This window comes from Brachyhypopomus gauderio, chromosome 2, assembly GCF_052324685.1.
Source record: "Brachyhypopomus gauderio isolate BG-103 chromosome 2, BGAUD_0.2, whole genome shotgun sequence".
Classification (NCBI taxonomy): Eukaryota; Metazoa; Chordata; class Actinopteri; order Gymnotiformes; family Hypopomidae; genus Brachyhypopomus; species Brachyhypopomus gauderio.
Genome location: NC_135212.1, coordinates 19,186,469 through 19,214,301, shown reverse-complemented (window position 1 = coordinate 19,214,301; position 27,833 = coordinate 19,186,469). Strand labels below are relative to the sequence as shown.

The 27,833-nt window shown below is 46.0% G+C and overlaps 1 protein-coding gene across 3 annotated transcripts; it reads left to right on the top strand.

Annotated features, from left to right (window-relative positions):
* Positions 1-313: 313 nt before the first annotated feature.
* Positions 314-27,646, top strand: mob2b (MOB kinase activator 2b). 3 transcript variants are annotated; one of them, XM_076989698.1, is made up of 5 exons: positions 314-804; positions 21,322-21,482; positions 22,602-22,695; positions 25,473-25,597; positions 25,863-27,646. In XM_076989698.1, exons 1-5 carry the CDS (start codon positions 788-790, stop codon positions 26,132-26,134), a joined length of 669 nt encoding a protein of 222 aa, XP_076845813.1. In that variant the 5' UTR covers positions 314-787; the 3' UTR covers positions 26,135-27,646. The 3 variants fall into 3 exon arrangements, with proteins under 3 accessions (XP_076845813.1, XP_076845797.1, XP_076845805.1); XM_076989682.1 differs by lacking the exon at positions 314-804 and adding an exon at positions 11,412-11,662; XM_076989690.1 differs by lacking the exon at positions 314-804 and adding an exon at positions 13,574-13,865.
* Positions 27,647-27,833: the final 187 nt, after the last annotated feature.

Genomic DNA, 27,833 nt, shown 5'->3' with positions numbered 1-27,833 from the left:
ACTGTGTACTTCACTACAATTTTAAACATATCTACGTATACATATACCACAGCAAATGCATGCAGCTACATTACAGACAACAAAACGATTATTAGCAATATATGTAGGTCATATTTAATTATTTAATTAAATTCGCAGTATTCTTAATCAAAGAAAAGGCACGAGGAACAAGAACGCAGAGCTGTGCGTCATACGCACACACGCCGAACGCCGTAAACGTGCAAACGATGTGCGTAAAAACTACAAATCCCGTGATGCTCGGGTTTGCAGGCCACATCCCGCGGAGCTGGGGTCGGCGTCGGACCCGTGTTTACTTCCGGATGTCCTGTATATGGCAGAGCTCGATAACAGCAACGGCAGCAGCCTTACAACGTTACTAAGGACCCATGCCCCAAAACGCACAAAGTTCGGGACATTTGCCGTTAAATGATGGTGGTTTGCTGACAGAAGAACCGAGTTCCTCCTAGACAACAGCTGGAAGCCAGCTCGCAATTCAAGTGCTCTGTTTGAAAGAGAGGAAAGTGTCCAACTGCTCCCCTTCGCCAAACGTCAAAGTCAATGCGGTCCTTCGTTACGGCGCCAGCGGTGTTTCTCCGGTCCCGTCGGTACCTCGTCTTGGGTTTACTGCTAGAGCTGGTTCTGTTTTAATAAGGAAGCGTCTCGTCGGCATCCTCCGGAGCCTTAGGAGACCACAGAGATCTTTCCGCCCGAACGAGACAGTTTGTGCTTGGGCTGAAATAAAGGACGGGGACAGCAGCACTCGTTGGGCTGAGCCCGTTCAGTAAATATGGACTGGTTGATGGGGTGAGTATTATTATGATTTAGATTGAGGCGGTATACATAATAAACAACAACAACAACAAACAAGGCATTCTTCATGTTATTGCAAAGGACTGATTTCTCAGAACTTAATAACGTTCCAGATGAAGCTCTTGTTGATCTGAACTGATTAAAACATTTTTAAAAGATCATTTGTTTAACACATTTTGGCTACCCAGTGATAAACAGTGGTGGGTTACAGCGTCCCATATCCTTCAAGAGCTATTTATAGTGCACATATCTTATTTCTTTTCTCTAGGTGCATGTGCCTCCTGCTTTTATTTCCATTAGATGGAATAGGCTTTGCTAATATGCGACTCTACCAACAGTCGTTCCTTCATCCTTTTTTATTTTTGAGGAAGTTGCAGTTGCGTGGTAAATGACTTAAGTAGTCCTTAAGTGGATTGCATGTCTAGGTCTAAGTTACCACGTGAGTATGTACTTTCAGTAGTACTGTTGCTGTTTCCGAGATGCATAATAAATTGATTGACTTATAAGGAAAGATTAAACTAGGCACAGAGATCAGAGAGCATCACAAATGTATGTATCCTTCAAACGTTGTTTTGATTCGTGCAAGTTTTGATTAAACCTTTTTCTGTGTTTAGTTACGAGATATAGGACATTCAGATACAAACACGTGCTTCGTGAATAAGAGACACTGGTGGTTTGAAATTGAACTGGAATGTAATCTAACAACAGTGTGAACCAGCTTAACGTGCTCTTTGCATGTAATGGACATCAGATGTGAAGTCTGAAGCTATCTTTCAGAAGGTGTCTGGAGAATGCCCTGACTTTAGGTTTAAGTCGCCATGTCACTGCTCCAGACAGATTACAGATAAGCTAGTGCAAGAACTCAAAGAATTATACTTTGGGTGTCAGGTGAATTTTGTGCTACTAATGATATTGCCTGTCATAATGATTTTTTTTCTGTCATAAATGACCATAATATTAAAAAAAACCCTCTCACATCCTCTCTTAAGAGCTGTTTACTCAAGTCTAGAATATCAGATGAGGTGATCTGAATCGGCTTGTTTGCCCTTTATTGAGGGGGGGCAGATGGACAGTTCAGTTTTGCTTTTCCTCCGTCACCCCTCCACTACAGTCCAGTCTGTTCTGCAGCATCCGCTGTGACTGGCACCTGACACGCCTGACTGGCACCAGGACTCCCCTCTGATGGACCAGCCTGGGCAGTGCGGTCTTCACCATATTCCGCATAGTTATTGTGGTGGATGGATGTGGGTGGTTGGGTGTGTGAAGAGAGAAATAAGAATTACCAGGTGGAACAGAAGATCCGGTTTGGCTGAGAACAAGAGTGATGTCGGCATCTCTGGCAGTAATTAAGCTGAGTGGTACTTCATGGTCTTATTGGGCTTAAAACTGATGCTTGGTACCTCTGACATGTTTGGAGGAGATGAGCAGAAACAGGGACTGTAGGAGTTTCCCTAGCTGTCCCCACCCCTGTCTTTAGTCATGAGCCAGCCACCCCTTCTGCTTCCTGATTGGTTAAAGGATGTTCTTTTAGATGACCCTAATACAAAGCAGACATACCAGTCTATGTCTGCTTCAAGCCAAACGCATACCCCAGAGCCTTGTACTGTTCTCAGCGCTGGGTAAAGGAGTTGGATTGTGGCAGACGTGGATGTATCATTAAAGGCGGCCGAAGGGAGAGTTGAACCTCCATACGGTGAGTGTCTGCTGATACACGGCAGGCCCACAACCTAGTTGTGCTCTGCCAGGATCCTGTTTTACAGTGAAGGTTTCCAGCTGTCAGGTTTGACCTACTGTGGTACGATCGAGAACCTCTGAGCAGCCACGCGTAACACAGTGAGTTAAGAGGACGGGCCCAAACTTTAACCAGCTTAGTCTTCTGACATGCTTTAAGGTTTACAACCCCAGAAAAACGCTTGAAACACAAACATGTAGGGCTAGCCCATTGGTTTTTAAAGACACATAGGAACCAGCTGTCTCCTCATTGTTAGGTCTGGGCACTGTATGTTTACAGTGTTGCATCAGCTGCAGATTGTGTCATTAGAACACTGACTAAAGGTCACTCATCTTTTCTTAGAGGTGGCAGGTAACCAGAATCCGTAAGCTCTGCTTTTTCAGGCCTACATATTTCATTAGTTGTTTAGCAGTTGTTTAGCCTTGGGTTTTAGTTAGTGATCACAAATCAGCATGACTGAGGAACTCCGGCCCTAAACATCCAATCCAGTCTGAGGTCCCTAGGGCCACCTGGTCACAGTATATCGCCAGCGTCTGACACCAGGAAATGTCTGTTAATAAAGGACAGTTATCTGGCTGAACAAGTTTTGGAATAAAATGGAATGAAAGAACCATTGAGTATTCCCAAGGTGCTGTCTGCTGATCGGAGAGTGCATTAACCAGGCCATGTTAAGACTTGCTTGCCAATTTGAAGATATTAAACATTAATGATCGTGTAAGCCCTGCCTTTTCGTTGAAGGTACTGTTGCGTGCTTGCAAACGCAATTCTGCAGTAGTGGTAGCAGTAAAGACATGATTTCAGGTAAAGGGGATTTTGATCCAGTTAACACAATGATTCTGCATGTGACCTGTTTAAAAGATTTACATTTAATGCAATATGTTTGATAGTGACCTCTACATTTTGCCCTGAATTGTGTCTATGGGCCTTTTTGATCTTCCACTATTCAGTTTGGTGATATTTTGAGCAGGTCGTGAATGCTCTGTGTGAAAGGCCCATTTCAGCGTACCGCTACTGTCTGCTGAACAGCTCTTGTGAAGCACAGGCGTGTGTCAGCTAGCGGCCCTTGCACCGGGAAGTCACAGCGGTTTCCACCGAAGTCCTGCCTTCACCACGGAGGTCTCCATGGTCGCACTGCAGACTGCGGTTCAGCGCAGATAACATTTCTTTCACTTCCGTCCGCCTTATATTCGTAAGCAGCTCCGAGAAATCTTGCCGGGCCGACTTAATGAGGAAGACGAGGCAGGCGTTGTCCAGGAAATGCACACCAGTGCCGGAGGCAGCGAAGCAGGCTTGAGGAAGGCCCGCCCGCCCCGCGCTGAGGACCGGCCTTGATGTGCCCCGTTTTCTTGGCTCAGAAGTAAAAGAACCTCTGCACCAGTCTGGAGGTGGTTCGCTAGAACCGATACCTGGACCCACCCGTGCCTGCGCGCTGCTTCTAGGTAGACCCGACCACAGACTCTGCAAGGATGTCCAAACAGGGCCCTCTTCACAGAGAAAGTGTTTGAGCTCTTTTGATAGGGGAGATGAAATCTGAGTGTGGTGGTGATGGTTAGGCTGGGATGCATCACCCTTTCTGCTCTCTTCCTGCTTCCTGTCTGGTATCAGCCACAAACTCGTTTTAGATTGCAGAAGGAGGTAAAGAAAGCACCTGTTGCACCGGGCAACCGTTCCTCTGGGCAACCAGTGCAAAGGGGAAAGACAGCTGGTGGCGTGATGCCTCCAGCACCCCTGGCAACCGGTGCAGGCTGGCAGTACACAGCGGGACCCACTGGCACGCTCCGCCTCAGGATGTGGTGAAACACCATCATCCTCTAGAGGTTGTGGCTGCCATGTGCTGTACTTTTCATTCTCTTTGCTCAAATATTGAAATGGCAGTTTTTCTTCACCTGTTGTAGAAATGCATGTTTATTTATTTATGTTTATATGTCCTGCCTTGATTGGACTGCGTGGTAGGCATTGCCATGTAGGCTTACTTTGTGTGTGTGTGTGTGTGTGTGTGTGTGTGTGTGTGTGTGTGTGTGTGTGTATCGCCCCTGTGTATTCCACACCCCTGTATCTTGTCCCCCTTTCAGGCAGGGTGGTGGGCTAGTCCACTAAACAGAGTGCCTTATGCTGTTAGGCGGTGGTGGGATGCAAAAGGGGTCAGCAAACGATCATCCGCTTTGAAGTCTGCTTATTTAAGTTTCTCCAGCCGTATGCTAACGCTACGCCGTGGGTCTGCCGAGCTGAGAGTGAGAGAGGCCATGTCTTCACAGGAGCGCCGCTCGGCTTCTGTTGGATTACTGCGTCATATCACACTTCTTGCAGGCTCCTGAACCCCCCCCTCCGCCCACCCACCCAGTTGGGCTGTATGCACACGTGCGTGTGTGTGTCACTGCAACGCCATGCTTGTCTCTTGAGACCTGACTTTACCAGCAAGCCATAATAAATCGCATCCGGCCTCCTCAGAGGCGGAGGTTAGCCACATCCCCACAACTAGAACACTGTGCGTCTCACCCAGCGACACACGAAGGCGCACCTGAAAACGTTCGTTTGTGCACACACTCGCACGTTCAGGAGATCACAAGATGTATCGAGGCGACCTGCAACTCTCGTCATCAACCGTCATCAACCCCCCCCCCCCCCCCCCCCCCATCTCAAAACGTGCAAAAACGGAGCGGCAGGCCACCTGAATCTGCGCTGCTAGGTCTACGGCAGGACGGGGCCAAACAACACACATCCCTCCCTCTCACGATTACTCGCACACTCACGTGCACTAATGAAGAACGTTAGCCTGGTGGTAGTGCGGAATGTTCCCAGGTTTTTACTGCCTGATCGTTCTGTGGAACTGGGCCAGGGCTGGAAGGATCCTGCCACGATCGAGAGCTGTCCTGGATCCTGGAGCTGAGGTATACACGCCTCGTGTGAACGAGGCCCTATGGCGTTCTTTTGTGATGAGTTGGACCCAGAAAATATGCTGTAGGCTTTGACTTCAGCATGGCATGATTCCGTTGTGGGATTTGGGCTCGGTCAGGTGCGCTCCACAGGCATGCCGCCGGGTAACGGTCGCCCAAGCGAGGACCTCGGGCCATGTGTGCTGGAAAAAGCAGGTCTCCGAGCTGCACCGCATGAGATCAATGCGCGGGATTGTTGCACAAGGTCAGTTTGGCGTCATTGTGCGTCACTGTTGGCGGTTGAGCAGGAACCTGTTTTAAACGCTCACTGTGTCTCATCGAGCGATAAAATGATGAAGTGTGCTTTGTCGGGCTACAGCGGTTAAACAAGGCCCTTCCTTCTGCGACGATCTTCCTCCGTGCGCTCTTTCCGTTTCGTGCAAGGTTTATGTTTGGATCTGCGAGAACCACATTCAAACGTTCTCTGGCTTCATCTGTGTGTTGCATAAAGCAAAGAGCGGCTGTGGCATGCATTCTGCCTAATGGGAGCGTAATCCCACAGCATGGGTACAGGATGGAGAGAACAGGGATGAAGGGATCTGCCTCTCCCTTCAACCACCAACCTGCTCTGTGATCAGCGAATGGAGCAGTCCCTGCAGTGGTGACCTTGAGCTTTAGAGCAAACTAAGCTATCGTTCACTCTTCCCCTCCCTTTGCTCTGGCTCCTTGCTTGTGTCTCACGTTCAGGTTCCCCATCCAGCAAACACACCCACACCCTAGGATCTTGTGTGAACACGTCGAGGTGCAGAGCTAGTCTTTTTCAGGTTGGTCTCGTTTGGGGATTAGCCTACACGTGCCGGTTCTCATCTGCAGCTGGAAGCGTGTGACGAGACCGATCCCAATCATGTGCTTCGTCACGATCGGTATTATCAGTTATTCTCCACGGGTGTGGGGCCGTGGGGTATGTTTCGTGTTGCTGTGCTTTTTTGTTTATTTATTTTTTGCCGAGCTGCTGTTTTCTGTGTTAAAGTGAAAGTCAAAGTGAAAATTGAGCTGATTACTTCGCTATATTTGATGAACCACTGACGTTGCAGACGTTGGCTCAGCAGGAAAGAAATGCATTATAGAAAGTGTACTCATGCTGACATGAGCTTAATTCAAGTTAGTTTGTGAGCTAAGTTCAATCTAGTCAGATGTTGTGGATGAGCTACCGGCCGTGAAATTGAATGACTCAGACTTCTAAAATGATCTACATTTCCATCACTTGTCTGAAATTTCTGAAATTATTTGTACGTCATTAAATCTGGAGAGATTTGAATGAAATTTTGATCATTACTTGTACAGACTATTTGTATCTTCCATTTGCTTGTTTGCTATTGTTTATTAACTTAATCGCACACACATTCTCACCAGTTTTGGCCAGCACATGCACACGTTTTACACCTTGTGGTGACAGTAAATCTCCTACAGAGATTTACAGACAAGTCTGTGAATTTACAGTCTCCTACAGACAAGCATTAAAATAGCCAAACCTACAACATACAGTAATAAATGTCATCATGGCAGCTGCTGTGCTGTGGATTTTACCCAGTAGGTGGAGCCAAAGATTTAAATGAAGCCTGAGGCATCTTTAATGGCTCTGCATTGTCCTGTATTTTTTAAAGGATATATTTTATAAAACGTTTTGAGGAATCAGATTTACATTAAAAAACCCTGCAGCAAAAAATTACACACCCAATTTATGTAGCAGTCATAATAAAGCAGGTAACAATAGGTGACAACAACTTAATTTAATGAAATGAAAAGTATATAACTGTTCATTTTAACATGAACAAGTTCCAGCTCTCTCAACCCCACCTCGTGGAGTCGGCCGTGGACAAAATGTCTTAATTTAAATCTTTTCATGTTATGCTTTTATATTGTTAATTCCTTAAAAGCATAAGAGATTTCTTATTAGCAGCAGACCCTTTAAGGCCACCAATCTATACCCTAAAATTATATTACATCATTTTCTAAGGCTGACAGCAGGATTTAGTCCAAAGCCAAGTGCTTCTGACTGTCAGACAATGCGTCTGAAATGAAGCGGTTCCTATGAGTTGAGGTGCACATGATCTGCTTTCAGAATACAGCCAGCAGCTGCTTTAAGAGCGAGGGCGGTCCGGTCCAGCTCCCGGGCTGTTCGGTAACGGGCCACTGCAGGGGACACTTCCATCAGCCTTCAGGATGGCGGCAGCACTCACCCGAAAACTGCGGGGTCACCGTTGCATCCCATTGGCCGAGCCCTCTGCCGGCCGGGCTCATTCATCATAAGCTAAACCCAGCTGTGCCTAGGGAGCATGGTGTATGACCAGTGATGCAGCAGAGAAAAGTGTGTGTGTGTGTGTGTGTGTGTGTGTGTGTGTGTGTGTGTGTGTGTGTGTGTGTGTGTGTGTGTGTGTGATTGTGCTCACATTTGACTCTAGTGTGCCCCCTGATGTTGGCTGTCAGAACCTTGGCTGATATGGTTCAACAGTGAGCAATGTCAGCCTTTGCCAGAACAGCTGCAGAACATGGGGCAGAACCCTTTCAGAGTCATGTTCCTAATACCACGACAGTCTGCCACAGTTCTATGAAAACCTGGTAGACATGGTGTACATGGTAGCTGTGCCCTGCGTTTGAAGTGAATGTCACAGTAAACAGAATGCTGTTTCTCTCACTGCATCTAGAGAAAGGTGACTAAAGCCAACCAGGCTGGGATCAGCTATTAATACAGCTGTGCTGTTTTCAGAGCGGTCTTGATCCCGGTGAGCCGTACCTTAAAAGGCCTACATCTGGCACCTACGTACTTGCACTGCAGTTTAAGTTTTTTTTTTTCCAAGTAAGCGTTCCAAGCATACTTAAGCCTACTGTTCGGTGGTTCACTAAATGGGACCTCATACATATCCAGTCTGATCGTAGAATCTCTGGCTTCTTCCTGTACTCCTTCCTGTGATTTAGTCTCTCTCTCTCTATCTCCTCTCTCTCCTCTCTCCTTCTCCTTCTTTCGTTCCCTCCCGTCCTCCCTCCCTTCTCCAGAGGCTGTTCAGGCACCACTGAGGCTAAAATTTGCCATATCTTGCTTTATACTGCAGGCTGCTTAGGGTGGAGCCTGGCCCAAGGCCACACCCCTAAATCAGACCTCAGCTTCTCTGTTCCTGTGAACAAAGTGTTCAGTGTGTACCGAGGGCTCGTCTTTTGCGGTCTCGGGGAAACAAAACTCCCTGTATTTGCGCAAGCATACGGACAGGGCTCCGTTTAAACTCTCACTCTGACAAATGCAGCCTGTCTGAAAGAAACCTTTGCTGCCAGTGTACGAAAGCAAAAGTGGCAGCATTAGTCGAGCAGTGTAAGCAGACTCAGGGCGACGAGGGGTTAAAACGTGGCCACGTCTATTCTTAGTTCATCCGTGTGCCTGCTTGGGTTTGGCTGACGTGTAAATGGGCCCACAGATCACTGAACTGCATTAACGTCGCACACTTGGACTGCGTTAATGTCCCTTCATTCACATGAGCACAGTGCAGTGGAATTCGAAAGTAGAGGTAGATGGAGATGATTGATTAATCCTTTGTCTGGAGTCTTTGTAGTGAGGCTCATAAAAACCAGAGAAGAAAAAATTGGGTTTTGTTCATTTAAGGTATGAAGGTGTGTTTGTTCTTCCTGTTGCGAATTGCCACTTTACTGTCTTGTTGTTGTCCTGTTGAACTGGAAATGGAATGGAAGCTTGTTTCCTGCTTATTTGATCAATTTTCACACTACAGACTCCAACTGCCATTTCACTTGGATAGCCCATTTACTGCCACTTCTGGATTATTTAATCCTAGTCTGTTGAAATGAGATTTGAAAGGGATGGCTCCTGCTGTCTAAATAGGCGAGCTTCTGGGTTTTCCCACTATAACATGGTGCTTATCGGGGAACTACAGTTCATTCCAAGGCCCCTATGCTGCACAGCTACGTAGGCGCCCGAGTTCTGCTGGCGGGTTGAGAGGCCCTCCCAGTTTTGGGCGGTTGCATAACTGCTGATTATATCTCATTTCTGTAATGGAGTGTTAATTGGAGTGCAGATGCATAAACCTTCCAGGGACGTTCGTCTGGTTCACCCATAACATTGGCTCAGGAGAACCGGATTCGGACTAAGAACCAGACTAAGGGGGTTTTGTCACCTGTCCTGAGTACTTGGTTCCACACTCGTTAGGGGAGGGGTTCATTATCGCTTGTTTGTTGCCACATATTTGAACTTAATACAGTAACCTTGCTGCATGTAAAAAAAGTTCTACATAGTTCAGTGAGTTGAGAAGGAAAGTGCTCCTTCAGGAAGCACCGTGTGACCTTTTCTTCCCAGGTGTACTTTGTGATTTTCCCAGAATGCCGAGGGTCAGCCTGCGCCATGATTCCTTGAGTTCAGCCCTCACCTTCTCTCCCTTTGCTGTAAATGTCTTAAACTACACAGTGTTTGCTATATATTTCCTGTAATTATGTCTCTAATCTTTTGTGTAGGTTTGTTTACTTGATCAGCAGCTTCTGTAGCAAACATGCAAGAAGCTGCTGATGAGTTTTGTACCTCTCAGACCACCGTATCTGCACAAAAGAATGTTGTGCTAGATTACCCTGTCCTGAGCTCTCTGAAGCACTTGTATAAGAGTTCACACTTCTTAGTTCCAACGAAATATAACTGCTTGGAACATTTTGCTAATGATAACCACATTCAAAGGTTCTGAAGGGTTCAAAGTCTGGAATTGTCACACTCCCAATTTGGCTTTTTTGAAACCATGCAGCACCATTCAGTGTATGCGTTATTTCGGTCATAATAAATTTAGGTACGGTGACACAGGTGCAGCACACAAACTCGGTGTCCTCCGCTGTGACGTTGTTTTGGCAGGAAGCACTCAGCCCTCCGCGGCAAAAACAAGCGAGGAAGGTGTGCTGGCGACTTCCCATCATGCCTAGAGCCTATTGCAGGACGTTATCGGGGCTGCCCATAAACACAGGAAAGCTGATTGCGCATATGAAAACGTCTCGGCAAAGGAAATGGTTTTGAGCAGCACACAATGCAGTGCAGATTCCTGCGTCTTTCAATTCTTGTTTACACCAAGGGGCAGGAATCGGTGAAAGTGCTTAGCTCCGGGGCCCAACTTTAACCCCTAAAATTCCCACCAAACAGTGGATAAACTGAGCAGAGACACTATGCCTGTGTCGTGATGGTGTTTTCGGATCGTGCCCAAGGCTCACTTTAAATATTGGCAGATAATGTGTGAGCATGCTCTCTTGTGACATTTGGAAACATGAGGTGGGGAAGGGGGAAAGTTAATATGATGACAAATGTGTCTTTGGGTTGAAATACTAAATGTGCAGTCACACCAGTTTTGGGACCCGTAGACCCAAGCACACTTTAGTGCTATTTCTGTGTGCTGAATCTGGTTATAATCAGAAACAAACATGCAACATGAAAACATTCAGGTGGGTTGGGTCCCAGGAGGGAGTAATTAACCTGATGAGCAGATGCCCAGAAAATACACAAAACATGCCGGTAATGTAATGAGCGTAATGGGAGAACGCTAGAACAAGGATGCGTATGGTGTTGGGAAGACTGGAAGAAGAATTAACACGGCTAACATACACAGGTTGTGAGGGCCAGTCATTGTTTATGCTTTGTCCTGGAACAGCAAATCATTTTCCTTTTATATATTGCTTTGTTGCCTCTTCTATACCGTGTTACTAATGCTAAAAAGACTGAATTTTGTTTTAGTTTCTCAGTCGCAGTCCATTCAAAAGAGGAAAAATGTCTTTATTATTTTTTTTTTTAAAGCTGTAATTAATCTAAATAAATGTTACATGGTATTTGTGTAAGTCAGGAGGAACTTCTTGCTACTCTTGAACTAGTCATTGCTTGTACACTCCAGTGTGACGAGCACTAATCTGTGAGACCTAGACCTCCTGAAGAGCCTCTTATCAGCACATTCAGGCAAGCGCAAGACTTATCCAAGCACCACAGACCGAGAGGAGCGCTCACGTTCCTCCAGAGTTCTATAGCACATGTAGGGATCGACACGCAGTTTGCACTGTGGGTGCATATGTTCTCTGGATCCTGGGTTGCCGAGAAATGTGGGGAAGATCTGCTCTTTCATGCTTTGAGGCTCAACCGTGAGATCGCCGGAATGGCAGAGGGAGAGCCAGCGTGTGAGGAGAGCAGAGTGGAAAACCCTCGCGGTCTTCTCCGCACCCTGTTTTACAGGTATTCGTGGCCTGACTGGTCTGAAATGCAGCCCGTGCCTTGCAAGCTGATCTTTTTGCTTTCCACTACCGTCTCTCTCAGAAAGCTCAGGACAGAGCGTTTTACGCGTTGAAAAAATGTTGCCTTTCTAGAGGCACCTGAAAACGACTGCGCTCACATTTCCAAGCGTTTTCCAGTGCTCGGGTATTAGTCATTCATGGTCCCATTAAGTTTTTAATGATGACGTTTAGAAGTCTGATTGTGCTCTCCAGCGCTTACAGATGTGGTCTGTGTGTGCGTGGGCTGTACGCGATTCGCCTGGCTGCTAAACCCCTCCGGATATTTATGAGCCTGGATATTGAATGAGGTGCTAGACATGCTGTAGTTATAAAGAATTACGGTTACAAAGAAAACACTGACTGGCCTCGCCTGTCTTCCGTCTGCCGCCACAGCTTTCGTAGGCCTGCTCGTTACGCTCTTCTACCTGCGGCTGCAGTGAAAGAGGCCTCTGTTCTCTCTCCGCCTGTCCCACCTGGTCCTGCTGATGCCTTCTGAGTTAACGCAGGCAGTGACGGTCTCCCGACCGACGCCGCGCCCCTCCTCTCTCTCTCTCTCTCTCTCTCTCTCTCTCTCTCTCTCTCTCTCTCTCTCCACAGAGCCTTGCATTATTTTCGGGCACAAGCGCACACGCAAGTTCTTCCACACCTCGTCCAGGAAACTTCACTTTTTCCGAACTCTAAGCCCCCACCCACCCCTCTGTCCCACCAAAGTTTTACTTGGGTGGACCCAGAGTGAATTATGTAAAAGTAGACAAGGGGCTGGCTTTAGTGTTGGGAACATCAGTTCTGATCTGAGATCACTGAGATGGCAGTTTTGCGTACCAGCTGTGCACAACCTGATGATTCTGGCTCATTTCTCATTGGCTGGGTTTTACCATGACGATAATGTCAGATGGCTACGGCTACGCTGAAGCCATGTAATTTTCCTGAAAGTCATGTGAGTCACATGGCATTTCCCCATTGTGCCCACATGCTAAACCTACAGTTCTTATTTTAAAACCGTGCATATATTTAACTGACTCTGTCAATCTTCACGCACTGTTGCATTAGAGATATTTATAGCACATGGGTCTTGCAGCCTATAGACATGCTTTGCACTGACCTAAAATAGGATCTCAAGAGATGACACGAGACTGCTTTATATTCAGGACACGTCCTGGAGCAGGACTTGGGGCCTGTTATTCCTAGACTTGAATATTAATGTAAGGATATTACTTGATCTCACAGTACAAGCCATGGTAGTTTGTTTCCCTTCAGACCTCTCCCCATTATTTACTGCGTTGCCAATATTGCTGCTGTATTTCTAATTAAAGCGGACAGATGAATAGGCAAAATGTGTTCAGTCGTTTACCGCTATGCTTTGGCTCAGTAATTGACGCATACTAATTAATGTATAGTGTTCTCCTATTACTGTTGTAATGAGTCAGCCTCTATTCTCTTAGCATTGCAAACCAACCCGCCTGCACGCCATGCTTTAAAAGGTCCAGACTGTTCTTTCTTAACATATCTTAACTGGCCAGTAAGCCATTTGTGTCTTTGTTTGTGGAGACGGAAATGTGTTTCCCCAGGGCTCAACCCTTCAGTGTCAAGTCTGAACATGTCTGCTAGCACTTCTGGGAAATTCCAGTCTGTTGTACAATTTTGACATTGTCATAACACGTCTGCGTGGTCCAAACACAGTGATAAGGCATCTGAAGTGGTGTGGAAAATGGCCACATAACACGTTTGTTGGATTTTGAAACCGTTTTGCGCTACTGCCCTGAGGTAAAGGCTACACAACCTTTCTTCATTCTCGCTTCAGTGTGGGTCCAGCTTGCTTGAAACTGCCACACGAAGCCAAAAAGTTTTTTCGCCTTCCAAACGTTGCACCTTGGCCCCGCCCATCCTTTCTCTGATTGGCTAGAAGTCGCACAGGAGGGCCGGTGAGCCTCCGCTCTGGCTGCGATGAAACGGGATGAAATGTGACCAGAACAATCTGGATCCCTTCAATCGGGATCTGTGATCGGAACCGAATTGTCACTGTAGCTGGCGAAGGTGAAACCAGGAATTCTGCCCGCAATGGTCGGAGATCATACCATATCTGGAGACAACACGCTCTCTCAGCGGTCTTCTAAAAATGGATTAAGTTGTAAAATGGTCCTTCAAGCAGTTGGTAAAGTTCTGAGGTAATTCCCGCCTTCTGTGTTCCTGCGCGCGCGGTACTGTTCGCCTCAGAGACGCGCGTCTGAAGTTTCTGAACTTCGTTTACCGAGCGGTACGTTTCCTCTGACCACGGATGTCCTGTATCGATAATAACCGCCAAACAAGTCTTTTTTCTTGCCTACACTAGGCTGTGTAGAGTAAAACGCAAACTTATCGTCAACAAAACGTGTTTTAATGATTTTTTTGGTGAGGTGTTTGTTTTTGCTGAATAAATATTTAGTAACACCAAAACCATAAGTGGACTGCACCTCAGGTGTGTTGGGGTTAGAGTGACAAATGATTGATTACATTATCAGTGATGATTTGAATGGCTGCTAATTGCCTTGTGTGGATTGTGCTTGAAGACCTCCTTTGATCCGTGAACTTGGCCTCGGGTTAGATATGAAGCGGTGTGTTGAGACAGGAGCGTTATCTTCCACGTTTGAACATATCTGTTCTGTCACAGAATTACCCCTAGGATCATTCAGAAGAACATCACAACATGGGAGGAACTCGCTCTGGCTTGTGTGTTGCTCTAGCTTTCATTTTTGTGTTGGCCGTGTAGAAGATGTCGAGACCTTTCACACTGGACAACAAAGCCGTTGACATAAGGATGCATTCTGATTACATTGTTATCAGCGGCTGATTCAGTCAACGTGTGTGTGTGTGTGTGTGTGTGTGTGTGTGTGTGTGTGTGTGTGTGTGTGTGTGTGTGTGTGTGTGTGTGTTCAATCTCAGTTTTGGAATAAAATTTAGTCCATTATAAAATATTTAAAATGTAAGGGGAAAGTGTGTACTCTAACTGCAGAACTCTCTATTTATTTAAAAAATACAGAACAATAATTTTTACTTACAATGTATTTATTTTTCCCAAGTTACAAGTTTCCATTTATAACTGTTGATAAATAGATAAAGGAAAATAAGCCTTTCCCTTAAGCTGAAAGAATGCCAAATCTCATGAAAGCTTAAATCTGAAAATAAGAAATTTAAAAAAGTATAACAATGTGTGCTATCAGGTATCAGGCCCATACACATATAGATGGGATTTTCACTATATTGTTTAGGCTATGACATTGATGTGGGCATTGCCTGTTAGGATCAGCCCAGAATAAGCCATAGATCAGTCCAGGATAAGCCCAGGGTCGGTGCACATTTTCTTTCGGTTGAAGAATGTTCTTCAGGGTGTTCTGCATGAGTAAGCGTACAGCAGACTTAAACAACGAGACGCAAACCACCTCTAGGGAAATGGGAGCACGGTGACCACGGTTGTAGAAGAGGCACCTCACTTTGAGTCAGGCGCTGTGGGTGGGCAGTGGAGATGTAAAAGGCTGAAAGTTCTCCACTTCCTCCCCACCACCGATGGCTGTATGCCATTCAGGTTTCAGAACCAAATGGACCAGAGCAGAATCTCTCCTTGAGCAAGAAACTTTCACCAATCATATGTGAGCACACGTTCAGAACATCAGCAGCACATGACACTTCAGGAGTAAAAGCACTATGATGCTGTATGCTGGAATGTCAGACACATCATCACGTAACCGTAACTTTGGTCCCCCTTTGTTTATGTAATTAGTTTGCCAGTCAATAATTCCATTAATTTGCGTACCTCATGCTCATGTTTTTTGAGCTATGACGCGATAACCAGCAAACGGTTTGTAAGGTCAGTCAACCTAACGGGCCGCTTACAGTAAACAACCCTACTCTCAGCATTTAGTTCAAACTCTAAATAGCAATGTACACAGCGGCACACCAAATTATGAGGGGAAGATTTTATAACTAGTCACGATATAGCCACGCCCTACACGTTTTCTTAAAAGTATTCAGACTTTTGGTCATGCATCTCATTTTTGCCATCTACAATAATAGTATTGGCTTTCCTGTAGGGCCAGTTTTCCCACACTCTGTGGCTTTTCAGAGAAAGGCCTGATTTGGTGTGTCTATAATGGGAATTTAAATGGTGGTTTCAAGGCCCCAGAGTGCTAGAGGCCAGACTTAGTGCAGCCAGACTGGAGTCTGCTCGACTAAATGAAGCTCAGTGCTAGGACTACAGCTGAAACGGATCTGATTGGGACTTTATATATATATATGTGTGTGTGTGTGTGTGTGTGTGTGTGTGTGTGTGTGTGTGTGTGTGAGAGAGAGAGCGCAAGCTAGTCAGTCAGAATTGCAGTGAAGTACACATGGTTTCCAGAGAAAAATCCAGGCAAACAAAAATCACACTCTGCTACTACTTTGTCTGCTAAACTTTTTCTTTAAAGCTATTCAACATTTTATTTTATATAAAAAAAGTTTTTTTTCTTTTTTTGGATGGCATCTCTACCTAGCTATCTCTCTTTTCAATCTTCTGCTCCTTTCTTTGTGGTTTGAGGGGGGATCAAGTCCTTAGTGCACACCTCAGGCAGCGCTGCTGGTTGGAGTCTGGTTGAATATGACCTCTTGCTTTTCTTCTCTCTTCTCTGATGGCATGTTCACTCATATTTCACATTTTCGTCCTTGTTGCTGTTTAAAAACATGAAGGTCAGTGTGTAGAATGCGTGTTTTTCAGGATTGTTGAAATAGTTAGCATTCAGTGAAATCTGACACTACTAAACTATGTGTTGTTTTTTAAGTCATAACCAAGATTGTTGCTACCTTCCTGAGACGCATCATAATTGTTTGTATTGGCTTGTCTAATGTGTTGTCCATTTCTATGTGTACAGTGAATTTGTGGTTAATTTGTAGTTTTTTGAGGGGTTCCACAATGCGTTAATAAAGTGAAGAATGCATTTTTATCATCGCTCTTGACGTCTTAAGTAAGAAAGTGCGTCAGCAAAGCCAGTGGAATGTTTCTGATCATGTCTGCTTCATAATACTCTTGGTATCTTATTTGCCAAAAAGTTAGATCTGCAAGTTCACAGGTACACTAGGTGTGATTATTATTATTGTTATTATTATTATTACACATGCATTGTTCATATGTGGATGTTGACATAAGCATTCATAAATGTCTAAGAGTAACGAATGGTTGTTATTCAGTAGGAATGAGTGGAGTATTAAAAGATCTGTCTAGCCTTACACTGCAGGTGACGTTGAAATATGCCGCCATATCAATATGACAGAACGAACAAGTAAATGAATGAGTCTTTGACTAATTTACGCATGTGACGTCTTCCTTCATTTTAAGCAGCTGCTCACAGTCCGAGGTGGAAAAATGATCTTTATGATCCGCTTGCTGATCTCAACTGCACTCGATGCACCTGCATGGAGACCAGAATAACTCATGCATTCCCACCATCTTTTTTCATTCGTTTGCCCTCTGGCTGTCTGCTTCTCTCGGAGGCCTACGGCGGAAGGGAGCTTCGGCAAGCCCCGTGGCAGACGTCTAGACACACGGAGGCTGCTGGCGTACCCTGCGTGTGATGTTGGACATTGGGTTGGACATCCAAGACAAAGAAGCAGCGGTTTATGTTGCACTCTTGCCGCCATGTTTTACTGTCCAGTTCCAACCTTGACTTGGAGTTTATTTTGATGAAGCGAGAACTCATCTCCCAGTTCTGAGACTAAACCTAACAGCTGGTCTTCCTCCCGATCACTGAATGATGAGCCATACATGGTGGTCCATGAAGCTGGTTCAGACACCTCCACCTCCATTTGCCTCAGGCCTCCGGCATCTGCAGATGTGGTTAGATGGGCTTGTGGGCTGCTCAGCTAGGCACACCGACCACGTCTGAACGGGAAGAGATTTAGAGCTCCTCATCTCCGGCTGTGACGTAATCTACTTGGAGAACGTATCCGTTCTGGCTTCAAGCGTCCTTGTGGTTCAGCGCCGGTGGCTTCCTGGGATTGGAAAAGCATGCGTCACACCTGCTTGAGTCACACCACGTTACGTTAAGTCTTCCTTTTGATGGAGACCTTGAGAATGTTCCACTGTCAACATCAGTGTGGTTCTTCGGAGGCCCCCCGGTGTCAGCAGGATCCCAAAGTCAGACCTTTTGAAGGTTCCAGATACCAGGCAGGTCACTCAACACGACCTCATCTTTGACTGGTTCTCAGTTTGCCCTTTTTGTTGGGCTTTAGTTTCCCCTGTTAAGACTAGGAAATAGCAGGGCACATCGGAGAGTCTGCACGGAGAGGAAGTGCGCAGGACCGAGCGTGCCTGTGAAAGCCCTGCTTCACCTCACAAGAATGTGAGCAGCGTCTGCTCAGAAGTGTTTGCAAATGCACGGAAATGGTAGGTAGGTAGATACTTTATTGATCCCGAAGGAAATTTAGCAATGCCCCAACTACAGAGATATCTGTTATGAGTTTAGGTATGCCAGGACTTTGGCCTGGCGATTCCTCCCAATTTAGGTGTCCTTTACTCGCACTACTGTAGATGTGTAGCCTATCGTACCATGTACATAGAGTCTTCCTCGTTACATGGAGTCTTCCTCGTTACCGCTCAGCCCATGGCCTGCACGCTTTAGTTTACTGTAATAAACTCATGAGTAGTTTTCTTAATCGTGGATGTTATAGGCAGTGAACTAATAGCTGTGTTGTTTTTGGAACTGGGGGAAGGAGGTAACCATAATTAAAACCTTTAATACATTAATAGTAATAGGGCGTACTAACAGTAATCGTAATGGAGTATTGTAATAATAGTAATTGTATTAGGTTGTAGTAATAATAATGGTAGTATGGTGTCCTTCTAATTATAGTAATAAGGTCTAAAAGTAATGATAGTACTAATAATAGTAGTAGTAATAGGATTTAATAGTAATAGTTATGGGTTTTAGTGATAATACTAATAGGATCGGGATAGGGTGCAATAATAGTAATAATGGGTTTAGTAATAATCGTAGTAGAGATGGGGTGCAATAATAGTAATAATGGGTTTTGTAATAATAATAGCGATTGGGTGCAATAATAGTAATAATGGTGCATTTTAATAATAGTAATAGGGATGGGGTGCAATAATACTAATGGTAATAATGATGCATGTTGGTAATAGGGATGTTACAGTATTGTAGAGCTAAACAGAAGGAGGCAGGAATCCTCAACATCTGTAATTTTTCGGTTTGAGCAACAGGCTTCCAGTTGTCCAAACTTTTTGGATCAGGTTTTGTTTGTCTCCAACTTGAGGACATTCTGTTCTTTATAATATACGTCTTTTGTCTTGTGCTTGGCACTGGGTGGCATTCTTCCTGTTGCTGTTCTACCAGCTGCCCCTCATGCCCCCAACCCCCCCCCACACACACAGCTGTCACCTGCCCCAGCATAATGGTGGCAGAATTCTGAGTGCAGCTGGTTTTCTTTAGTGAACACCATCTTACAGATGCAGTCTGGACTGTGTTCAGCTTTTCCTTTTATTCTGCGTTTGGATCGGTTTTAAAACCCCACGATTCTTCAGTCCTGTGAACTACTTCTTCTTATTCTACGTTGTGGCACTTTGCATTGAGACCGTGGTGAACCTGTGGATCTGCACCTCCAGGCCAGGCACTGCCTCTTTAAGGCAGCGAGCAGGAGCCTCTCTTGGCCGGAGCGCAATGGCTTTCCAGGAATCGGGAGAGTCTGAATGGGCAGACGAGGGAGAGGAAGCAGCCAGAAACCACCGCTGGGGGCGGAGCTTTGGGGGCGGAGCTTTGGGCTGGAACACAGAGTGTTGGTGGAGGCCCAGGAGCAGGCTTGTGAACACACGTCCAGTACTGGAGATGAATGCCAGCTCCTTCACTGTTGTCCTCATACAGCCCCATTCCCTAAGCCAGAGATAAACAAGGATGAGATGACTGAGTTCTAAGCCAAATTTTGCTCCTCCCTCCCCAAATAAATTAATAAAAAAAAAATCATGCAATCAGTTAAGAGAACCAGGACTGGCAATACAAGACAACCAAAACTGGACTCTGCTAGGCAGAAAGTGGAAGCTGCTTGTGTGAGCAGGGCTTGCGGATAGTGGTGGTGTTGGGGGCGGGTGGGGGTCAGGGTGGAGAGGAGGCTGGGTGTATGGCTGCAGTGTGTTCAGCACTACTGGCCTCTGGCAGAGGGCACGTAGGCAGACGCCCCGGCCTCCGCACAACAAGGCCAGGCTGTGTGCGCTGGCCATGGGCCGCCCTGGGCCTCTCTACACAGAAACAACATGGCAACAGCTACCTTCAGAGCAGGGTTGGGTTGTCACACACACACACACACACACACACACACACACACACACACATATACTTTATTTAGTCAAACTGTGTTATGGGTAGCCTTGGCAATAGCAAAAAATAAAAAAGCGGAAGATGCCAACAGCTTGAAGGCAAAACAAGATTTCGCTTCTTGGTGAAAAGAGTCATTGACTCTGAGAAGAACTCTTTAGTGCAGAGGATTAGCTGAAGTAGAAGAGCCCACAAGCACTTGGGCAAAGATGCAGAAATCCTGGTGTGTCGAGCGCAGATGCGTCTGAGGTTTCTCTCCCCAGCAGTTCGTTTATGGTTGTGCTCACCTGCTTCGTTAACCGCAGTAATAGGATGACGAGGTAACTGCATACAGAGAAGAATCGAAGGAAACAGCAATTAAGAATCGAATTGCCTGTGAATATTGATGTATTTGTCCGATTTCATGATCCATGTATACTGTGTGTATGTAAGTGAAGTCAGTGCTCACTTTCTTAATATTTTGGGCTTGTATAACAGTACCAGCCAGTCTCGGTACTGTATTGAGACATGTACTGAATTAGTCAAGCACTTGTAGTTACACTTACATCTACAACTACAAGGGGCTTTGTACTTCTGTTGTACCTCGACAATCGTGTATTTAATGGGCTCAGTCCAATAGCACATACGTGAATGTCAAATCAAATGAGAGGGTGAGATAAATGGTGAATCCCTCCCACCCCACCTACTCAGACCTGGTATGGGCGATTGCACTGTGACGCACAGGGGCCCATGTGGATCGTTTGATGTTTGACGCTGGGTGTGGTGGCAGTGAGAGGGTGTGGGTGGGGCAGGGGGAGCAGGGACTACTGGTAACATAATCCTCGCGTGCTAAAAATAGCCCAGGCAGGAAAAGCCTGCGTGTCTGGGGCCTGGTCGTGTAATTGCAGGCCAAGGTTAAGTGATCATGCGAGCAGAGGAGAAATGGCAGCACCCATCATGCTTGGGCCACAGAACTCGCTCGACCAACTGGGCTGGGGGCTCTGCGCTAGGGCCGGGGGCCCCCCTCTTAAGGCTGAGGGGCAGTTAGCCAGACCTGTATCCGTCGTCTTCTCTGGTGCCCATCGTCTGGCCTTTCCTGGATCTCCCCGGTTTGAGAAATCGCGCTTTGCGTCCCGAACGGGGGTGGTTTTGCTTTACGTGCAACGTGGATTCCCAGTCGTCATATAACCGATCAAAGTGGATTCCCAGATCAGTCTTACCCGATCACGAAGGGTCCGGGGGGGAAAGTGAGCGGCGCTTGCAGCTAGGGCAGTACTGACCTATGACCTCCCCTCGCCCCCTTTCACAGGAAGTCGAAGGCCAAGCCGAACGGGAAGAAGCCGGTAGCGGAGGAGAAGAAACCGTACCTGGAGCCAGACTACACCAAAGTGAGGGTCGTCGACTTTGACCTCAAGGAGCTGGTGGTTCTACCGCCAGAGATCGACCTGAACGAATGGCTCGCCAGCAACAGTGAGTGTCTCGAGAGGCCTTTGCTCACCTTCCCCAGCTCAGTAGAGACTTTAGAACCTAAAATAAACTCTGCGCAGTCCCTGAAGGGGTCAGTCAAACAACGTCTTTTCAGGTTCAAAGCCACGGGAAAGGTCCGTAGTCTTGCTATCCCTAGCACTGACAAATATTTGTAAAACATCCCTCTGTTGTTAGACAAAAGTGGCAGGACGTTATTTCACGGTTACATAACTGTACGAAAGGCTGAACTTGAATTAACATTCCTCAACTCCCAGATCACACGCCATTGTCTGCATTTCCCTGGATTTTGATCTTCACTTGCAGCTTTCTGAATAGACGGCATAGAGAGACCAAAAAAAAACAACAACAGCTTTATTTTCGGGACCAGAGTGTTTTTGCAAGATGAAATCGGCAGCTATGCCAACACACTTCAGCGTGCCACTATATCAGACCCTATTATGGGTAATAAGAGCCATTACTGCACTCCCCAAGTAACTCGATTCACAACACTTTTTGCTTAAAAACTGGTGATTACTTTAATAACCCTTTTTTCTCCACTTGCACATTTAATCTGACTAGGTAAACTGCAAGCTCTTTGTTTTTATGGATAAATGCATCAGTATATGATACTAAAGATTTCACACAGTTGCACCAGCCCAAAGCCTTATACTAATAACATTTAATTTAACGTTTCTGTATAGACCTGGCTATTTATTAAGAACAGTTTATCATCATTGTACACTATACTGTGCTGCATTCTGTAACAAACCATTCTGTACATCTAACCGGATGGCCACTCCCACTATAATTACAAACCATATATAATTGTACACTGCTAAATTCTCACTTCTTTCTCTCTCTCTCTCTCTCTCTCTCTCTCCATGCAAAGTGGTTGAAGCTATACACTCCTAGTGTGAGCAGGGCTTGCGGGTGGTGGGGGTGGGGGTGGTTGGTGGTCAGGGTGGAGAGGAGGCTGGGTGTATGGCTGCTGCGTGTTCAGCCATGCTGGCCTCAGAGCAGGGTTGGGTCTCTACAAGTACACCAAGCTCCAAAGAGCTGACAAACACCCAGTTTGATTTGGATGTGTTTCTTGTTTTCTTCCATGCCTCTTCATCTCCGCAGCCACAACGTTCTTCAACCTCATCAACCTCCAGTACAGCACGGTGTCCGAGTTCTGCACGGGAGACACGTGTCCTGTCATGGCCGCCTACAACACGTGAGTTCTACCCAGTCCGCTGTTCATCATTAGTCCTGCACCTGCATACAGAGATGCCACAAAAGGCAGCCGGACACACCTGGAACAGGTCACTTCCAGGGTCACGACCCCCAGGGTCACGACCCGGGTCAAGCCCCACTGGCATGCTCTGCCTCCAAGAGATTGCATGGGGAGCCTTGTTTTTTCACCCTATGGAAGGTGTGCGTAGGGCTGAACGATTTTGGAAAATAATCTAATTGCAATTTTTTATCTATAAATTGCGATTGCGATTTAAAATCGCGATTTTTTCCCATTGTTCCACTTCAGGAAACGGCATTTTTTATACAGCTCAGATACAGGGTTGCGGGAGGGGGGGTGTAAACAGAGGCGGTCTTTGCATAGAGGCGTTGGTAGGCAATTGCCTTGGGCCCCTCCCACTGTAGGGCCCCCTTGTCTAGCTAAAGCCAGGTTCACACTACACGACTTTTCAGTCATCAGGTTTTTGTGCCGTTCGCACTACACGACTGGTTGTGCTGTAATCGCAAGTCTTTCAGTTGTTGTGGCTTTCACACTACATGACTGATCGGTGACGTGGGCTCACGAATTAAACGACTGGGGAATCGCCGACTCATCTGGCTGCCGTCCAAAAACACGAGAACACGAAAATGAAACACTCGCGAGAACCAGCAACACCACGAAGAAAATAAAAACAACGTACATGTACTCCACATTTTCGTTATTATTATTATTTTTTTTTTACCGTTTAACCACCCCATAGTCCCAAATTGCCAGAATTATTTCATCTCTCCGTTGCAGTGAACATAGATATAGTCAATCGCACTATTTCTCCAGTGCTGTCACAATAACTTAAACACAGTCTTGTAGTAAAGTTGTATGAAGCTAGACGCTGCTGTTGACTCACAGTCGCCGACTGGGCTAGATATGAAACATGCTAGATATTAAACATGCTAGATATCTGCCGGTCGTCTGCGATCGTCGTTGGCGGTCACTCGGCGAGCGTCTTTCAGCAGTTCACACTACACGACTGAGCGAGCGCCGAATGATCCCCGATTTGCGTCCGACCACAGTTTCTGTCGGCGATCTACAAAAACAGTCGGCGACTGAAAAACCATCCTAAAATCTTGTAGTGTGAACCTGAACTTATTTCTCGCATATTAATGTTGATGGGCCCCCTAGCTAAATTCGCCTTGAGCCTCCAAATTGCTAAGTCCGCCACTGGGTGTAAAATGGACTAAATTTAAATATTATTATTATATCGTGATCGATCGATCGCCATGTGGTTGGCGCCAGAGCGAACTACTAATTTTTTAGTCTAAGACTAGAGAGTTGGCAGCCCTGCAGGTATAGCAACATGGCTAAAATATGTGCGTGAGGGCATTTGGTAGCGCATATCCAGTGTGTTTAACAAAGCCATGAAGCCGGGCTTGTTCACTATATTAACGGGCATCATGTCTTTCACTATGAACTCCGTTACTGCCCGAGTTATTTCAGCGTGCCGCTTCGAATTACATCCATAAGGAGTTACACTTTCAAACGGTTCGGTCAGTGAACCCTCGGTGCTGGACCGCGGTCAAGCTATTCGCGCTTTCGCGATTCATCCGTGCTTTAAATCTTATTGCGCTTATATGCGTGATTTTACGGTATTTCGCTGCTCACCGCATACTAAAAAGCTGTATAAGCGCAGAGAAACACTTTGGCGTATTTGAAGATGCAGCACTGGTCATTGGCATTTTAGCCTTACAAATATCATACGAGGCTTTGTGGTGTTTTTTTAATGCTGAAGGTTTGTAGTGTTACCTCGCGTCGTAGCATCAGTAGCAAGGCATGTTTTGCAGGGTACCTGACGTTGAGCAGCATCTTTTTAAAAGCCAAAGTAATTTCACACAACTTATGTGCTGCCCCTCTTTGGTATTAGACTTTCAGTTGTGTCAGCTTCTGTCGAGCCTGAAGCCATTGTGCAACAAGTTAAAGTGCGCTGTGTTAACTTCACTTCTCCAACTCCCTGCCTCCTGCTCGGGTTTGCTCCGTTCGTCCTCGGCTCGGCTCGCTCCCAAGTCACGTGACCAGTTTAAATCGCAGCCTGTGCGATTAGACAATCGCGTTTTTAAAAATCGCGAAATTATCGCAAATGCAATTAATCGTTCAGCCCTAGGTGTGCGTGTGTATGGTAGTCAAAGGTTTTTCAGTCTAGACAGGTTACATTCCTAGATTTATCCTAATACAAAATACAAAATGCACAAACAAAAGGATATTGGGTACCCAGCTTGAAGATAATAAAAGATAATATCAAGAGCAGAAATATGCAGAAGCTCCCTGCTGGGCCTACCCGTCCCTGCTGGGCCTACCCGTCCCTGCTGGGTCTACCTGGCTGTCCATGGCTTGCTGTGTGTGGTTCGTCATTTGTGACGTCGCGGTGCGTCTCCGTCCTGAGCCGTGCCAGCTGTAACCGGTGCTCTCAAGCTCGTTTAGCCCACCTGCTGGGCAGGTAGCCAGACGGAGGACCAGGGCTGAGGGCACGACCAGGGCCTCGGCCTGCAAATCAAATGGCTCCGCAATAAACCTGTTCCTCCTAGTAAGCAGATGGACATCTACGTACTCAGTTAATGATCCACTAGCAAGTGCTCAGGGTGCTTAAGGCTTGTGTTATCGGTTCATCCTGTCGTCCAGTTATATGAGGTGATGAGCAGTGGATGATGATGTGACAATAGTGTTTGTTTGCTTCGGGAAATATTGGAACTGAGGTAAAACTTGCGCCCTCTCTTTTTTCTGTTTCTCAGAACATACTACTGGTATGATGAGAAGGGGAAGAAGACTAAATGCACAGCACCACAGTATGTGGACTTTGTCATGAGTTCAGCACAAAAACTTGTCACTGACGAAGACAACTTCCCCACCAAGTATGGTGAGTATGGATCTCTGCTGCCCTCTAGTGTTGCAATATATTACATACCTAGGAGTGACTAAACAGATTCTCACATCCAGGTTTATGGGAATATTTTCCATACTACTCTGAAAAGTAGTATCCATTTTGTAAATCTCTATTCAAATAAATGACATAAAATACAAACATAGCTCAGAAATATGTTTGTATTTGGTTTATTTGGTGTTAAAATGATGGACTGAATCAGGCCCTCACATTTGGTGCATGCTCCCGTTATTCTCTGCAGGGAAAGAGTTCCCCGCTGCCTTCGACTCGCTGGTGAAGAAGATCTGTAGATACCTGTTCCATGTGCTGGCCCACATCTACTGGTCACACTACAAGGAGACTGTGGCCATGGACCTGCATGGACACTTGAATACGCTCTACACGCATTTCATTGTTTTTATAAGGGAATTCAACCTGATGGACCCTAAGGAGACTTCAATAATGGATGACCTGACTGAGGTGCTCTGCGCTCCCCCGCCGCCTGCTCCACAGAACCACGTCACTGAAAGATGAGGCCCAGAACCCCCCCACTGTCCCTACCAAGCCGGGGGTCTTCCCTCTGCAGCCCGGCCCCAGGGAGGAGAGAAGGACTATGGCCGTGGCGCCCGTACAGGGACTCCCAGCCCTTCCCACTCCCGGAACATTGTTCTCTTTTAGGACCCATTCAGGAGTGGTCAGCCAGACCTGCAGGGGGCAGCACAATGCTGAATTTGCCCCGAGGCTGCCTGTCTGTGGGGCTAGCCCTTTAATTGGGAACAATTCATACTTTCCTCCCTTTTCTTTCAGTTGGTTTCCTTTCCTTTGAAATAATGAGTTTGGATTCTAGTTATGGGACACTTATCCATTTATTTTGCCGCCCCCCCCCCCCCCCCCCCCCCCCCCCCTTGTCCTGGTGGTGTGGAGTGACATTATCCGCCCTCAGCATTTTATTCTGTTAGAGTAACTGAACCTAAGGAAGCTGGCAGCAGCACTGTTTGTCAGATTAATTGATTTAGTAAGGCTGAATTGTAGACCCATTTTGTCTATAGGGTCTCAATATATATTTTTTTGGGTGGGTGGGGTGAACATGAGTGGTTCAGACCTACAGGTTTTCCTCAGGTCCTGAGGTATCTGTCCATGCTGCTCCTTCAAACCGAATCCTCTCAGATAGACTTTCCTCCCCCATTTCTCTTTTATCCATTACCTCTTCATCTGACAAAACAACTGCACCTTTTTTCGCCCCCTTTTTCATATCAGGTAACCTTATTCGCCCTCAGCGGTCATGTGGTCAGCAAAGACCTTCTCCTGCACTGGAGCCTACTGCAGGCGGCCATGTTGGATCGATCCAGGGAGCCATAATGGCCGAAAAGGCCTCGCTTCATGGTGCTCTCCCATCTCATTCAGCACAGTGACAAAGACATTGCTTTTGTCTGCTACATTTGAATGCCGTGCTCGTGGCCATAAAAGCCCGGGTTCTTACAGGGCCCGATAACTAGCTGGTCCCATTATGGTCCATCAAAAGGTTCTCTTCCAGGTTTAGCAAAAAATAAATAAATAAATAAAAATAAAAAACCAGGCCGAGGGAACGATTTTGGGTTGGGATCACCGTTGGCATAGACACGCGACCACGGCGAGACGGACATGCAGCGCGACTCACTTTGCAAGTACATTTTCTGAACAGAAAAGTGGAAAAGAATGTAAATCTAGTCTTTATGTATTTAACTGTTTAAGTCTATTACCCAGAGTGAGTGAGAGAGAGAAAATAAAAGTATAAGAAAATACAAAAGAGAAAGAAAGATTATAATGTCCTCCCTTCATCACTGTTCAGAGGCTTCTCTTAGGCAGAGGGTTCTCTTCTTAGAGGGTTGGATGTTTTTCATTTTAATTTATTTATCGTTTTTTATGCAGTTTAGTTTTGGCATTTTTCAGGGCTCCTCAGTTCCTGGCTTTCATTTGTATGTATTTTAATAATACTTAAGTTAAAAGCGATTTAATATTTTAAGCTCTGCAAATTATAACCTAATAAAATATTTAAAAAGTTTCAAAGTGTTGAGTTGTTGTCCTTATTTCCAGTTTGACATCACCAAAGCTTCAATTAATTAATAATCTCAATGTTTTAAACTTCGGGGCTATGAGAGACTAGCTGTATTTTTGTGCACAGCAGTTTACAAAAGCGAATTTGACACCCACTTATAAACATGTCCTTCATATTAAAGCACCTTCATCTTATTTT